Source organism: Coregonus lavaretus (assembly GCF_964263955.1).
Source record: "Coregonus lavaretus genome assembly, chromosome: 26".
Classification (NCBI taxonomy): Eukaryota; Metazoa; Chordata; class Actinopteri; order Salmoniformes; family Salmonidae; genus Coregonus; species Coregonus lavaretus.
In genome coordinates, this window is record NC_140013.1 from 29,897,375 (window position 1) to 29,913,028 (window position 15,654).

The following is a 15,654-nucleotide window of genomic DNA, read 5'->3' on the forward strand; positions in this document are numbered from 1 at the left end:
TCAAGCGGGCAGGTTGTTGGGCGGCCTGCAGTCACAAGTCGCAGGATTTTATCTGGAGAGAGAGGGGAGAAAGAAGTCAAAGCATAGGGTAGGGCAGTGTGAGTAGGACCAGCAGTGTCATTAGACTTAACAAACGAGGATCGGATGTCGTCAACCTTCTTTTCAAAGTGGTTGACGAAGTCATCCACAGAGAGAGAGGAGGGGGGGGGAGGATTCAGCAGGGAGGAAAATGTGGCAAAGAGCTTCCTAGGGTTAGAGGCAGATGCTTGGAATTTAGAGTGGTAGAAAGTGGCCTTAGCAGCAGAAACAGATGAAGAAAATGTAGAGAGGAGGGAGTGAAAAGATGCCAGGTCGGCAGGGAGTTTAGTTTTCTTCCATTTCCGCTCCGCTGCCCGGAGCTCTGTTCTGTGAGCTCGCAATGAGTCATCAAGCCACGGAGCTGGAGGGGAGGACCGAGCCGGGCGGGAGGATAGGGGACACAGAGAGTCAAAGGATGCAGAAAGGGAGGAGAGGAGGGTTGAGGAGGCAGAATCAGGAGATTGGAGGGAGAAGGATTGAGCAGAGGGAAGAGATGATAGGATGGAAGAGGAGAGAGTAGTGGGAGAGAGAGAGCGAAGGTTGCGGCGGTGCATTACCATCTGTGTAGGGGCAGAGTGAGTAGTGTGGGAGGAGAGCGAGAGAGAAAAGGAAACAAAGTAGTGGTCGGAGACATGGAGGGGAGTTGCAGTGAGATTAGTAGAAGAGCAGCATCTAGTAAAGATGAGGTCAAGCGTATTGCCTGCCTTGTGAGTAGGGGGGGACGGTGAGAGGGTGAGGTCAAAAGAGGAGAGGAGTGGAAAGAAGGAGGCAGAGAGAAATGAGTCAAATGTGGACATAGGGAGGTTGAAATCCCCCAAAACTGTGAGGGGTGAGCCATCCTCAGGAAAGGAACTTATCAAGGCGTCAAGCTCATTGATGAACTCTCCAAGGGAACCTGGAGGGCGATAGATGACAAGGATATTAAGCTTAAATGGGCTAGTGACTGTGACAGCATGGAATTCAAATGAGGAGATAGACAGATGGGTTAGGGGAAAAATTGAGAATGTCCACTTGGGAGAGATGAGGATTCCTGTGCCACCACCCCTCTGACCAGATGCTCTCGGGGTATGCGAGAACACATGGTCAGACGAGGAGAGAGCAGTAGGAGTAGCAGTGTTTTCAGTGGTAATCCATGTTTCCGTCAGCGCCAGGAAGTCGAGGGACTGGAGGTTAGCATAGGCTGGGATGAAGTCAGCTTTGTTGGCAGCAGAGCGGCAGTTCCAGAGGCTGCCTGAGACCTGGAACTCCAGGTGTGGGGTGCGTGCAGGGACCACCAGGTTAGAGAGGCAGCAGCCACGCGGTGTGGGGCGTTTGTGTAGCCTGTGCAGAGAGGAGAGAACAGGGATAGGCAGAGGCATAGTTGACAGGCTGTAGCAAATGGCTACAATAATGCAGAGGAGATCGGAATGAAATGAACTAAACATCTGGGAGAGTAGAGAGCAGGGCCTCCCTCACCAAAAACTTCTACCTCAGAAACTATAATTGTTTCACTGAACCACCCGAACAAAAACTCTACCAACTTCCACCTTTAGAAATCAGAATTGTTGTGAACCACAGCGGTTCAATGTTTAAAGGAATAGACTCAACCCACTTTATTCAGCTAGCTAACTATGACACCATAGCTAACTAGCATGCTAGCATCCAATAACACACAGTTTAGCACCAACACTTGGTCACAACAAACCACCAATAGTGTGTTAACACACTAAGCAGATAATTTGTGTCCGTGTCTAGTTCCTTTCATAACGCAGCAATAATTAAACGTTGGCTATGTAGCACAAATATATTGTATTTAGCTACTACAGTACAGTTAGCTGGTTGTGTTGGCTAGCTAGCAATGGCCACTGTGTTGACTTTGTTTGAAGAACGGCTAGCTAGCTAGCTTCGTGCTACCCCCGGCACCGCCGAAAAACAATGCCAACCTACAGTAACTACCCACAACAGCCCACGATGCCTAGCTATGACGCCATAGCTAACTAGCATGCTAGCATCCAATAACACACAGTTTAGCACCAATACTTGGTTACAACAAACTACCAAGAGTGTGTTAACACACTAAACAGATAATTCATGTCCGTGTCTAGTTCCTTTCATAACGCAGCAAAAATTAAACGTTGGCTAGCTAGCACATTAACATTGGAAACAACTCTCCACCGTTGCACTAAACAGATAATTACCAATAAACGTTACCAGTAGCTACCCGCTAGCTAGCTAGCATACCAAAAAAAAAAAAAAAACAGAAAACCCAGACAACTTTCCACACACAGTGATTAATAACACCCATTCAAATCAATGATTTGGTCACGCAGCCCAGGGATTGGGCATCCAACTCAAATATTGCAAGTCAGACACAATCAAATTTGTGGACATACAATTAAGACCTTGAAATTATTAAATGCCCAGTGCAGTCAAAAACGTGATTTACCTGTGTTTTCGGAAAGTATTCAGACCTCTTGACTTTTTCCAGATTTTGTTAGGTTACAACCTTATTCTAAAATTAATGAAATGTTTTTTTCCCCCTCATCAATCTACACACAATACCCCATAATGACAAAGCAAAAACTGTATTTTAGAATAAATAAAAGCCGGAAATATCAAATTTACATAATTATTCAGACCATTTACTCAATACTTTGTTGAAGCACATTTGGCAGCGATTATAGCCTCGAGTCTTCTTGGGTATTTTTTTTTTTTTTTTTTTACGCTACAAGCTTGGCACACCTGTATTTGGGGAGTTTCTCCCATTCTTCTCTGCAGATCCTCTCAAGCTCTGTCAGGTTGGATGGGGAGTGTTGGTGCACAGCTATTTTCAGGTCTCTCCAGAGATGTAGTCCTCTGTAGCTCAGCTGGTAGAGCACGGCGCTAGTAACGCCAAGGTAGTGGGTTCGTTCCCCGGGACCACCCATACACAAAAAAAATGTATGCACGCATGACTGTAAGTCGCTTTGGATAAAAGCGTCTGCTAAATGGCATATTATTATTATTATTATTATGTTAGATTGGGTTCCAGTCCGGGCTCTGGCTGGGCCACTCAAGGACATTCAGAGACTTGTCCCAAAGCCACTCCTGCGTTGTCTTGGCTGTGTGCTTAGGGTCATTGTCCTGTTGGAAGGTGAACCTTCGCCCCAGTCTGAGGTCCTGAGTGCTCTGGAGCAGGTTTTCAACAAGGATCTCTCTGTACTTTGCTCCGTTCATCTTTGCCTAAATCCAGACTAGTCTCCCAGTCCCTGCCACTGAAAAATATCCCCACAGCATGATGCTGCCACCACCATGCTTCACCGTAGGGATGGTGCCAGGTTTCCTCCAGATGTGATGCTTGGCATTCAGACCAAAGAGTTCAATCTTGGTTTCATCAGACCAGAGAATCTTGTTTCTCATGGTCTGAGAGTCTTTACGTGCCTTTTGACAAACTCCAAGAGGGCTGTCATGTGCCTTTTACCAAGGAGTGGCTTCCGTCTGGCCACTCTCCCATAAAGGGCTAATTGGTGGAGTGCTGCAGAGATGGTTGTCCTTCTGGAAGGTTCTCCCATCTCCACAGAGGAACTCTAGAGCTCTGTCAGAGTGACCATCGGGTTCTTGGTCACCTCCCTGACCAAGGCCCTTCTCCCCCGATTTCTCAGTTTGGCCGGGCGGCCAGCTCTAGGAAGAGTCTTGGTGGTTCTAAACTTCTTCCATTTAAGAATGATGGAGGCCACTGTGTTCTTGGGGTCCTTCAATGCTGCAGAAATGTTTTGGTACCCTTCCCCAGATCTGTGCCTCGACACAATTCTGTCTCGGAGCTCTAGGGACAATTCCTTCGACCTCATGGCTTGGTTTTTGCTCTGACATGCACTGCCAACTGTGGGACCTTATATAGACAGGTGTGTGCCTTTCCAAATCATGTCCAATCAATTGAATTTACCACAGGTGGACTCCAATCAAGTTGTAGAAACATCTCAAGGATGATCAACGGAAACAGGATGCACCTGAGCTACATTTCGAGTCTCATAGCAAAGGGTCTGAATACTTATGTAAATAAGGTATTTCTGTTTTGTTTTTTAAATATATATATTATTCTTTTTTAACCTGTTTTCACTTTGTCATTATAGGGTATTGTGTGTAGATTACTGAGGAAATTGTTTTATTTAATCAATTTTAGAATAAGGCTGTAACGTAACAAAATGTGGAAAAAGTCAAGGGGTCTGAATACTTTCCGAAGGCACACTATGTGGTTGGAATAATACTGTGCAAATGATGATAATGCCCTTTTAGTGTAAGAGCTGTTCGAAAAGACCGCCTGAAATCTGAGCCTGTTTTGGTGGGATGAAGTTTTGGCCTGCCTGGTGTCAACACTTAATTAGTTAATAGACCATAAAGAAAGAGAGTTCCAAACCTCTCTGCCAATAACAGCTCATTTTACATTTTCCCCTCCCCACTCAGACCACACAGTACTAGTAAAATTCCTGCTTGAGAAATTGGTCTTTGCTAAGAAGCTATTTTAGTTTATTTTTGACAATTTTAATTGAAAACAATCACAGTAAGGTACTTTGTTACCCAGAAAGGATTTGATATTGAGATAAAAACGACTGCATTGGCCCTTTAAATAAAGCCATTACCTATACTGGGCCCCGTGTAGCTCAGTTGGTAGAGCATGGCGCTTGCAATGCCAGGGTTGTGGGTTCGATTCCCACAGGGGGCCAGTATGAAAAAAAAATAAAAATGTATGCACTCGCTAACTGTAAGTCGCTCTGGAAAAGATCGTCTGCTAAATGACTAAAATGTAAAAAAAAATGTACATACATAAACTGATCTGCTAAGTGGTACATGATCTTTACATTTTAGTCATTTAGCAGACGCTCTTATCCAGAGCGACTTACAATTAGTGAGTGCATACATTATTATTATTTTCATCATGACATTACAGTAGGTACATCAGCTGTCTACTCAATAGTGCAACACTTTATATTGCATGAGATTTGCGTATAAATAATTTCTGAAGCATCTACAGTTTATAGGTCCTATAAAGGGTTTATTTATTATCAATGGGTCTACAGTTCTAGGCATGACAATCCTTAGTGCTTAGTTAGCAATGTCTTTGTCTTTAACAGGTTGGTGTTTTCAGAAAGCCAGATGCTTCCTCAATATTCTAATTTAGATGAACTCGATCAATCATTCAGTTATTTATCATATTTGGCCCACTGGCACTGGCTGCCCTGTAGTTTACATATGACACACACACGGACCAGACCTAATCCAGCCTTTCAGCCCAACCACACAAAGTAACAATTGAATTCGTGCCCTCACAAACTGCAGGGGAATGGTCCTGATGTCCTCTGTTCCAAAGCCACAGTGTATGGACCACACCATGATGAAGCAGAGACATGGATGCTGCGGAGGATACTGAGGCTTGGTCTTTACATTGGATCCCATGATGGACATTCAAGTGGATGGATAGACTCTAAACATACTTATTTTAATGGAGATATAACCTGTTCTGTGTGTTTAATCTGTGGACTTGGATTGGATCCATACATCATTGATGCAAGCTGCTTATAGGGTCTTCAGAATACCATTTGAAGGGATACCACAGTCCTGTTTAGTCCAGACAGTTCCTGGAAGACCATTTTAGTGAACTGTATGTATTGTGAGATTTGTATCTCTGTGTTAGATCAGGCCTATAAGTGGATGGGGCAAAGCACTAAGGCTAGTGGCCTAGAGAAAGACAAATGCTGTAGTCATAACTGGTGACTATAAGCCTAAAACTGCTGGATGATTCCTCTACTTTGTCATCACATTTAATTCAAAGATTGATTGAGCATAGTCTGGAAAAGTGCGAAATATTTATCAAAATTGTATTTTTTGAAACGGGCGAAGAGCAGAAGCTTTGCATAAATTGGTATTGTTTTCCTTTTCCAGTTAGTTCCCTGCAGTTATTGTTTGACTATTCCCGGCTCTTCAGAAAAGGTGCCTCCCATTGTATTTTTTAAATCTTTGTTAAACTGTACATTGGCTGCCTTTGTATCCCCACAGCACAATGAGAGTTTCAGATAGAGTGGCTGAATATGTCTGAATATGCTCATTCTCCCATACCAGGCTCAACACCGTTCAAATCGTCCATTAAACAGCACTTATATTAATTATAGCCAATGCGGACTACATGGCAAAGCATTTTTTACAGATTTGCATTGGAAAGAGACAAACTATCCAGGGTTGAGTGGATTTTTAACTATTTTGTTAGGATTGTTCTTCTCTGTTTGCATTTTCAATTGTTATGATAAACGGAAAGGGGAAACAGTATTTTCTGCTGTTACAATTTGCACTGTATTCCCCTCATTGATATGGGCATACTCTATCATTCTCGTGTATCAACAGCTGTATGAGAAGTTATGAGATAATGAGTGACATTTCTGGGAAATGTATTTATTCAACATAATTAAAAGGTTTTCTGTATTGTGAGTTTCAATACAACCATCGTAGATCAGATAAGAAGCCATTTGCAAAACACTAGAAAATGTTCCTTTACATAGAATTAACATTGGTGTCTAAATCATTCCTATTGTACTGTTTTAGGTAGTAGTGGACTGGGAGGTTGTGATTCACACCCTTGTCCCTTCTCAAGCCCCCCCAGGTTAAACCATGGGAGACTGGTTAAACCATGGGAGACTGGTTAAACCATGGGAGACTGGTTAAACCATGGAAGACTGGTCCATTCTCGGACGCTTCCTATCCGAGGTGCAGAACCACTCCACAGTGATCGGCAAGATCTGGCTGACCATGCTGCTGATCTTCCGCATCCTGCTGGTGACTACATCTTCCCTGTGCTGCACTACCTGTGCTGGGTCTACATCTTCCCTGTGCTGCACTACCTGGGCTGGGTCTACATCTTCCCTGTGCTGCACTACCTGGGCTGGGTCTACATCTTCCCTGTGCTGCACTACCTGGGCTGGGTCTACATCTTCCCTGTGCTGCACTACCTGGGCTGGGTCTACATCTTCTGCGTACTGTGCTCCGCTTGCTCCACCTGCTTCCGGCCCGAGAGCGACCCTGTGGGGCTGTACAACCACCACAACCCTCTGCTGCTGCAGCTCAAACACTCTCTGAGGGGCAGGCTGGTCCTGCAGACTCCCACGCCCATGGCCCAGGAGAAGGCTGGTCCTGCAGACTCCCACGCCCATGGCCCAGGAGAAGGCTGGTCCTGCAGACTCCCACGCCCATGGCCCAGGAGAAGGCTGGGGGCCACTTGCTCACTCACGTCCCAGCCATCTCCTTTGAGACCGACTCTACTGTGGAGTGCACCTCCAAGAGGACTCCGGAAGAGAGGGACCGGGTGAAGGTTATACTGGCCAAGATGGGACGGATCAAGAAATCTTGGCTGTGAAATGCCCATTATGTGTGATTATCGATTGTAGCATTTTCCACTTTTGAAATAATAATGGGAAAGACAGGGTTTATAGCGTAGGTTGCTCAGATTGGGCATTGGGAAAAATTGGGAGAATGAAAGTTTACTCCTGATTCAGAGAGAAAGATTCAACTTTATCATCCATACCATAGTTTAAATTACATAAAGAATATTCAAACTGTTCCTGAGTTTCGAAAGACAGAGAAAGGAAAACGTTTTTCTGTAAAATTGTATACATTCAGTTTACAGTCATTATCTTCAGTCTGTTCCCACCTGTTCACACAAGGCCTACTGTCCACAATCTCAGGGTTCTTCAATACAAATACACCTGTTTCAGAAAACCTGACAAGTTTTCACATTCAAACAATGTTTGTAAGATACTTTTCAATAACTCCTTGTAATTGTTGAAACCATACATAGCTGGTAACTTGAGCTTGACAGAGTACTTGAGCTCGGCAGAGTAGTTTTGACCTGTGTCCAGACGCAGTCATTTATGTTGTCTAAAGGCAATTTGTCTCTCATAACAATATTATTTTTCATAATAATCTAATCTGATTAACTGGTAGGTAGTCACTAACTATTTGTAGCATGTGTGCCTCTTTTTATTGATATTTACATGGTGTGTATGTGTATAGATGTTAAGTAATTAATGTTGAAATTATCCAAGGGTTTTTAACTGAAATGTTAATAGTTGGTGTCTCAATCTCAGACATTTGCGCTCATATTTGTTCATATTATTTCAAAAAACGGCAGAATCAAACAGTATTGGAATAGTGACTTGTATTTCTCATCTAGAAGTGTAAGAATTTTAGGAGAATGCCATTTCATCAGTCAAATGTTGCACTGTTTGATAAGACAGGGTATGGAAAACCTCAATTTTAATTAGTTAAGCTGTGAGTTTGAAATTTGACCACAAGAGGTCACTATAATACTATAACTTATCAAACAGGATTGTGCTGAAAATCAAATGAACCACAGCCAAATAAATGAGTTGTAATTAAGAGTAAGATAAAAAAAATACATGTATAACTTACTTTCTTGATAAAATACATTCTAAAATGTAAAAATATGTTATTTCTGAGTATGTAGTGCAGATATCTGTTGAAGGCCCAAAGCAGACGTTTTTAAAAAATCAATATCGAATCATTTCTGGGTAACAATTAAGTACCTTACTGTAATATACATTTTTTCTCAACCAATAATTTTGCTATGACTGTCTGGGAGTGGTCAGTGTGGAGGGGAAAACTGAAAACTAGCTGTTATTGGCAGAGAGGCTTGGAACTCTCTTTGTCATTGGTCTATAAACCAATTTACACATGGTGATGTCACCATGGAAAGCCGAAACTCCCGCCCATGCAAACCTGCTGATTAGAAGGTGCTGTATAGATATGGGAAACACTCTTTTCATGGCACTTCAATATCGAAGTTAATTTACGTAGCAGGTTAGGATAATTAACGTTGCAGGTTAGGAACCTGAGGTTAAGGTTAGGAAAAGGGTTAGCGAAAATGCTCTCCAAACCTGCTACGAAAATCGCTTTGCATTGAAGTGCTGTGAAAAGAGTGTGTCCCATGTAGATATAGGTCACATTCCCCTGCTCAGCTGTTGCATGCATCAACCAATGGTTGTGTGCCAAGTCATCCACTGTGTCATCGACTGACAGATTGCTATAACATATGATGTGGTTAGCTGACACACAAAATACCTATCCAGATCTGGAGTGTGTCAGCAAGGCCTGGGCAGAGGAACATGCTCTGTATTTTCAACCAGAACTATCAGGAAGTAACCCTAATCACATTTTTTAAAACACTTTTATCAGCTGTTGTACAATATGATATCAAATAGTTTTGACTGCACTGGGCCTTTAAAATGTGGGCAAACAAGTTTTCAGCTTTCAATCTAATTTAGGGGCAGTCAGATTTCAAGACACCCAAAGTCACTCTAAATACACAAGAAAATCTGCAGGATAAAAAGCAATAAAATCAAACATTAAAATAAGTAAGTAGGCTATATTAAAGTACACTAAACATAAGGACAGACTAACCATGGAGAACACTAAACATGATGACAGACTAACCAGGGAAGTGAATTTAACAGAGGTTAAAGCTAAGACAATGTAGATTCTGGGTCAGTATGTGTGAAGAGGTGTGGCTTTAGTCTGGACTTGAATAGTAGACCTACGCTATTTTTGCATTGTAAACACATTTTTTTTATTTTTTTATGTTTTCCCAGATTAACAGTGTTATGCAGCCCAGGCCTATCTAGCCTACTGCATAAATTATATTTGTTAGCTCACAGCATCACAAGATGACGTAGGCAACATAAACACTTACAATTAAAGTAAGATTGTGCAGGTGATCGAAATGGATGAAGAAGACAAGGTAAATATAGTGAGTTAATAAAATGAAACGGTGTAGCCTTCAGCGTTGTAGGCTACTGCCTCCACCCGCAGGCCCGGGCTTTAGTGCCCCTGCATAGGTCAATACAAGCGTAGAAGCCACGGGACGAGTCCACGTTGCAGCTCTCACTTTCTCTCGCTACGGTATGGCTTACAATAACATATTTGGTGGGGTTTGGCAGCCAATAACAGGATTTGATTGAAAAGCTGGTTTTGATTGGGACTAAATCAAAGAATAGAACGATATTGAAATGAATATTATTAACAAATACGTCCTAGAAGATGTTGACTAGCGTCTAAGATTTTTGGTTCGACCTAAGGCTACTAATGACTAGGACAGACCAATCAACTGGATCCTACACAGTATGCCTACATGTCGTACCTAAATAAACCCACAAGAGAGACAATATTGCAAAGGCAGAACCACATGTTTCTGTCTTTTGACCAATGATTGGTTTTGACCTGCGGAGAGTGATGAAATTATGGGCAGTGTAATTGTTCGATTGAAGGCGTAGGGGTAGGCTATCGAAAACGTTTGACGGGGAAATCTCTCTCAATATTGGCTAGTCCTACTGAATGGGCAAGTAACCTTTCCCGCGCTCCTCCCAAAAATACTATTTGTGATGTCATAAAGGTCTAACGTTCCATGACGTAGCATGTAGCCCAAAATTACAGTCCCTGCCTGCAATATTGTCTGCACACTCGACTTGAACTCAACTTGAATGATTTTCGAGATATAAAATAGCTTGAATGGATGAAGAAAATGTAGGTTAAATGACTTCATATAATATTGGGGGAAAGTAAAAAAGAAAGAAAAAAGTCATCTAAACTGATATTTCTTGTAAAAAGCTATAATATATTGCAAAACAGATGTACCATTCTCTATAAAGTCAATCACCAGCTTAGCTCTGATATGGCTGTAGCTCTATTTATGATGTCCTATGCAAAGATCTACTCTGACGTTGACCTATTATTACCTATTGGAATGTCTGTCCTTCAGGTAGTACAGACGGAGGAGGGTGATCCTCAGAGGGAAGGACAGGAAGTTGTTGAGGAAGAACCGGTGGCCCCGCCCAAGAAGGAGGCCAAGAAGGAAAGGAAGGTAAGAAGCAGGAGTGACCGGGCACATAGGCCTACTGGGCTGCCCTCTGCACCTGATAGCAGGACTACCATAGAGATCTATATATCTCTATGATAATAATACACCCGTTTTCAAAACGTGTTTTAAGAGCTGCTTTGACCTGATTCATAAAGTGTCTCAGAGTAGGAGTGCTGATCTAGGATCAGTTTTGCATTTGAGATCATAATGAATACGATTATTTGGGCAAGGTTGAGCCCACACCTTATCTGATGCACTTTATGTATACAGGCCCTGGTGTAACATGTCTGCCATCATTTGAGATCTGCAATCTGTTCTGTTCTATCCTAGGCAAAAAGGAAGAGTAGTGGCAAGAAGTCAGGGAAGCAGGGCACCAACAACGATGCAGGTCAGAGATTAGCCTACTATATTGGTTCTCTATTCTGTCTGTGATGTGCAGGTTGTGTTATCCATTTTCAATGAAACTGTAGTCTACTGTAATCAGTAAGAAAGGTTACATAGATAGCTTTATTCAAATAGGCCTATTGTAAAAGCCTAAAACAGTTAAGTCAGAGTATTAAGAGATAAAATGTCAGATTTTTCTTTAATTTTGTTTCTACTCCCTCTACGGCAATCACATCTTTAGTCTCCAGGAATAAACACCTGGACAGAGGATCTGTAATTGAGCTCCTGGAGACGAAAGCAGTTAAGGCTGCATTTGGCCCAGGCAACAAGGATGAGATGGAGTACTCCTACCCAATCCTCATCTCATTCCTGCGCAATCTTACTGATGAGTATGTTAACTTCACATGTTCAACATTTATGAACTCTTATGCAGTGGGAACTAAACACTAACTAAAACACTTCTTTTTTATTTTCTAGGCAGTGGCAAGTGATCTACAAAGGACAAAAAAAACCTGTAAGTTTCTCCATCTTTCTTTGACCTTTGATGTGTCATTAATCTGTTGAATTCAGAGAGAGGGATTAGCCATCAAGTTATATTCTGTTACTCATGTTCATTGCTCTGTCAGACTTCATCAAACTTTGAATTCAGTCACAGACAAGAATAACAATGTTGATCAAATGCATTCTGTTCGATCTAGAATACTTTACATCACAGTTCCATTGAAAAGCCTGTTTTTGTTCTGTTTGTTCAAAACAGATGACGAAGGAACAGCTTGCCAAATTGTGCAAGACAATTGTAACCTTCATCACACAGAGCACCCTGCAGATCCTGCTGCCGGCCCTGGCCGGCGTACTGGGGGTGACGGGCTTTGCTGAGGACGAAACTGACTCAACCAAGAGGGGCGGCAGTGCAAGATCCTTTACAGCCTTTGATCAGGAAAGACTGGAGCTCATCCAGGAAGTTAAATATCTGCCGAAGAAGTTGTATAAGGGCGGCACAGGGGCTCAACGTCTCAGGTCCCTAACACCCTCTTCGAAGAGGTATGTTCCCCTCAAGGTTTACATGTATGGATTTCACCTAGCTCATCTATCCCAGTTTGTTAGCCAATGCATTTTATGCTATCTAATGTAGTACAGAATGTAATGTATCAACCTTTGAGCAGATTAGAATTAATGAGCATGAAAAGAGATCAAAAGGACATGTAAATATTTAGAATACTAAAATTACAATGCTTGATCGATTTGCCAAGTTCAGACAGGAATTATCATGCTTTGTTTGTTCGTTTTAAAGTTCCCAGACCTCAGTGAAAGTCCACCTGGGAATGCCAGAGGACAGAATCATCAAAAGTGTCCAGGAGCAACTCTCTGACCATAATATCCTGTCCTCTTGCCCACCTGAGCTGACCGTTGGTCTTATCAAGGTGGTGGTCAAACAGCTTAACTTGGCCCTCTCTATGACTATCAGCAGAGCCATTTCAGGGCGGTCCTCCCCTATTGCTTCTGGTACCCAGGCCGCTGAACAGATGGTCAACATGGTCCAGAAGTGTTTTGATGATCATGCCACTCCAGAGGACCAGAGCTCCACCTCTGAATTAGAGTCGTGCATTCCACCTGCAACAGAAGAGGTGATGACTGTTATCGCAGACATGGTGGATGAATTGGAAAAAGAAGATCCGGAATTGGCTAAGGTGCTTCGAGAAGTGGCTGTGAAAGTTAAAATGTTGGCATCTGGCAGTGACCTTGCAGTGGAGCACCTGGATGCTCAAGACTCTCCTGTTCCAGAGGAGCTGAACATAATATGTACATCTTGCAATGAAATGACGCAAAATCTTGGCACTCTGTTTGGTGCAAAGTTCAAGACCAAAGCCTCAAAGGCTGTGAGTGAAATTCTTGTGAGAAGGTTTAGGAGCGGTATCTCTGGTATGGTTCAACCTTCTCATTCGTTTAGTACCACTCCAAGCTTGACGAATGCATCTGGCCCATCTGACAGGATCCTTGATTCTGCGGCCACTGGGCTCATACAGACCAAAGTAGATTCTGAGGCATCACAAATAATTGATAACTTTGTTGAAGATGTCAAGGACATTGTGCAGCATGCTGAATTAGATCAGCCAACAAGCACCCAGAGAGATCCCCAAGTAGGACACTGTACAACAAAGAGGAAACCCTTCCATGTAGCTCGTAGACTCTGCGACAGGCTTCAGGCAAAGCTGAATACATTGTTCCTCACAATGGGTGGAACTCCAGTCCAAGGGAAAGAACTTATGGAAAAAGTTGACTCCAGTGATGTGCTTCTGGAGCACACTGACTCCAGTGATCTGCCTGTTTCAATCCTGAGCTTGCCTTCACCATGTAGGAGTGAATCTCCTATATCAGAATGCAATTCATCTTCTTTATCTGATGGACGTGATTCAACTGGCTCTGTAGAAGAGAAAACACCAGAGCAACCTGAAACCTGTAAGAGCGAGGCAATACTGCAAGAGGTCAACTCAATAGGACTTGGTGCTCTCCGTAAATGCCAAAGTGAGAACTCTCAACCATTACTGTCTCTCTGTGATTCAAACCTGGTGCCCTGCACCAAAGAGGTCTTGTCCCAGATTGTGGACATCTATAGATCAGATCAGGAATGCACATCATCTGTTGCAGAGAGTTTATTTTACAACTCCCTTGAAGTCTATGACTTTTTGGACGGTGTCATGTCTTACCTAGAAGACATGCCTGTGTCCGGTTCCTCTGCGTTGGAGGGATTAAGAGATACTCCAGCCTCAGTCATTGAGAAGCTCTCCAGTGAAGAGTTCCAGATGAACGCTACCAACAAAGTGCGAAAAATACTGATCAAATCAATCAGTAGCTTTCCCAGCAAAGTCAGTTCCAGCCAGCTAGATTCTCAGATGTTGCCAGCAACATCAACAATTTCCTCGAGGCATACCGATTTAACTGCTTTTGAAATCGTTGGATCAATTACAAATGACATAAAGAGCCTTTTCCCACGCACAGAGTCTTCTACTACTCTATGGCAGGCAGACTCTATGCTTCAACAGAGTTATGAAAAAACCTCAGAATACACTGAGGCCGCACCCGAAGGCTCCCAGTCTGGTGTGGAAGTATCTGAGAAGAAGATCTGGACAACTGCAAAGACTATTTACCACAATGTGAAGACAAAGATTAGGAATTATTTCACATGGCGAAAGCAAGCCAAAGTAACAAAGGCTCAAGCCAAAAATACCCTCAGCCATATTCTGGTTTCAATTCAGAAAGAGCTGTCAAAATCTGACCAAATGGTGACTGCAGGAGAGCTTTCACAAATAGAGAATGTGGTTGGAATGATCCTGGACGATATTGAGAAGGTAAGCAGTGAATGTGATGAGGAACTGGTCTATCCAGCACCACAGCGTCCTTCTTCCTCGTTGTCATCCTCATCTGCCAGATCACAGAAGTCAGAGTGGGAATTTGCACTCCCTGGAATTCCCATCCCTTCTGAATTACCAGCGAGTACTACTCAGCCCATTGTAAGATGCTCAGTCATCGACATGGGCAAATCTACTAAGACAAAAACATCAGTGTGTAATGCCAGGGAAAGCATGTCTGCAATAGTGGATACCATTTTAAAGGATGTATATCCAGAGGAAGAAGGGGAGGTTGCATCCCACCCTGATCTAACAGCTGCAATAGCAAGACTTGAGGAGCTCATATCTCAGGATAGGATTGGTGCTCTCTCCTGTGATCTTACTCACCAAGTCAACCGCATCATTTCTGAGAGTAACTTGACCCCTCTGGTTCTGACAGTGGCGGCTGGAAAGAGTGCATCCCATACAATCCTTACTAAACTGAAGAGGAATGACAAGAAGTTGGGGAAACCCACAGCTTACGAGCTGGTTCAGCTGTTTGCAGAGGAGTCTGTGAAGCGTCTCCTGCTTCCTAGCCTTGTGCCATCTTTAGCTTCAATGAGTTGGGCTCAGAGAGTCAGTGTGACGGCTAGCGTATCTGAAGATAGGATTTCATGCTCTTTGTCTACATCAGCATTTAGTGACACAGTCAGTCTGTTTAACAAAGTAATGGTAAGCCAGGTCATGGACTCTGTGGTTTCTGATGCACAAAGCAGAGAGTCATCTCCAACCAGAACTGTAACTGATATAGGCAGTCTACTGAGTGTTAAGTCCTCCCCTCTGCCATCTTTTCCCGCCATCAGCATGGCAACAAGTGAGACCTCCAATGCTGCACGAGGCTTTGAGGCCAACATAGATGCTGAGGAAAGAGATACCACCAGTTGTTCCGGTGTAGCTCAGAGCATTGTTTGTGATCAGAAGTCAACCAGTCCG

General features: G+C 43.0%; 2 protein-coding genes across 2 annotated transcripts in view; one reads left to right on the forward strand and one right to left on the reverse strand.

The window, feature by feature from the left end:
- The window catches only part of LOC311101897 (uncharacterized protein), a 58,222-nt gene that overhangs the window by 11,706 nt on the left and 30,862 nt on the right, over window positions 1-15,654 (reverse strand). The gene's annotated exons all lie outside the window — the stretch shown is intronic.
- LOC311101981 (uncharacterized protein) lies at window positions 6,732-15,539 on the forward strand (the record flags this gene model as incomplete). The annotated part of the gene is made up of 8 exons (XM_084143206.1): window positions 6,732-7,245; window positions 10,776-10,954; window positions 11,282-11,339; window positions 11,577-11,724; window positions 11,813-11,849; window positions 12,093-12,376; window positions 12,627-14,154; window positions 15,525-15,539. 8 exons carry the CDS (start codon window positions 6,732-6,734, stop codon window positions 15,537-15,539), a joined length of 2,763 nt encoding a protein of 920 aa, XP_083999332.1.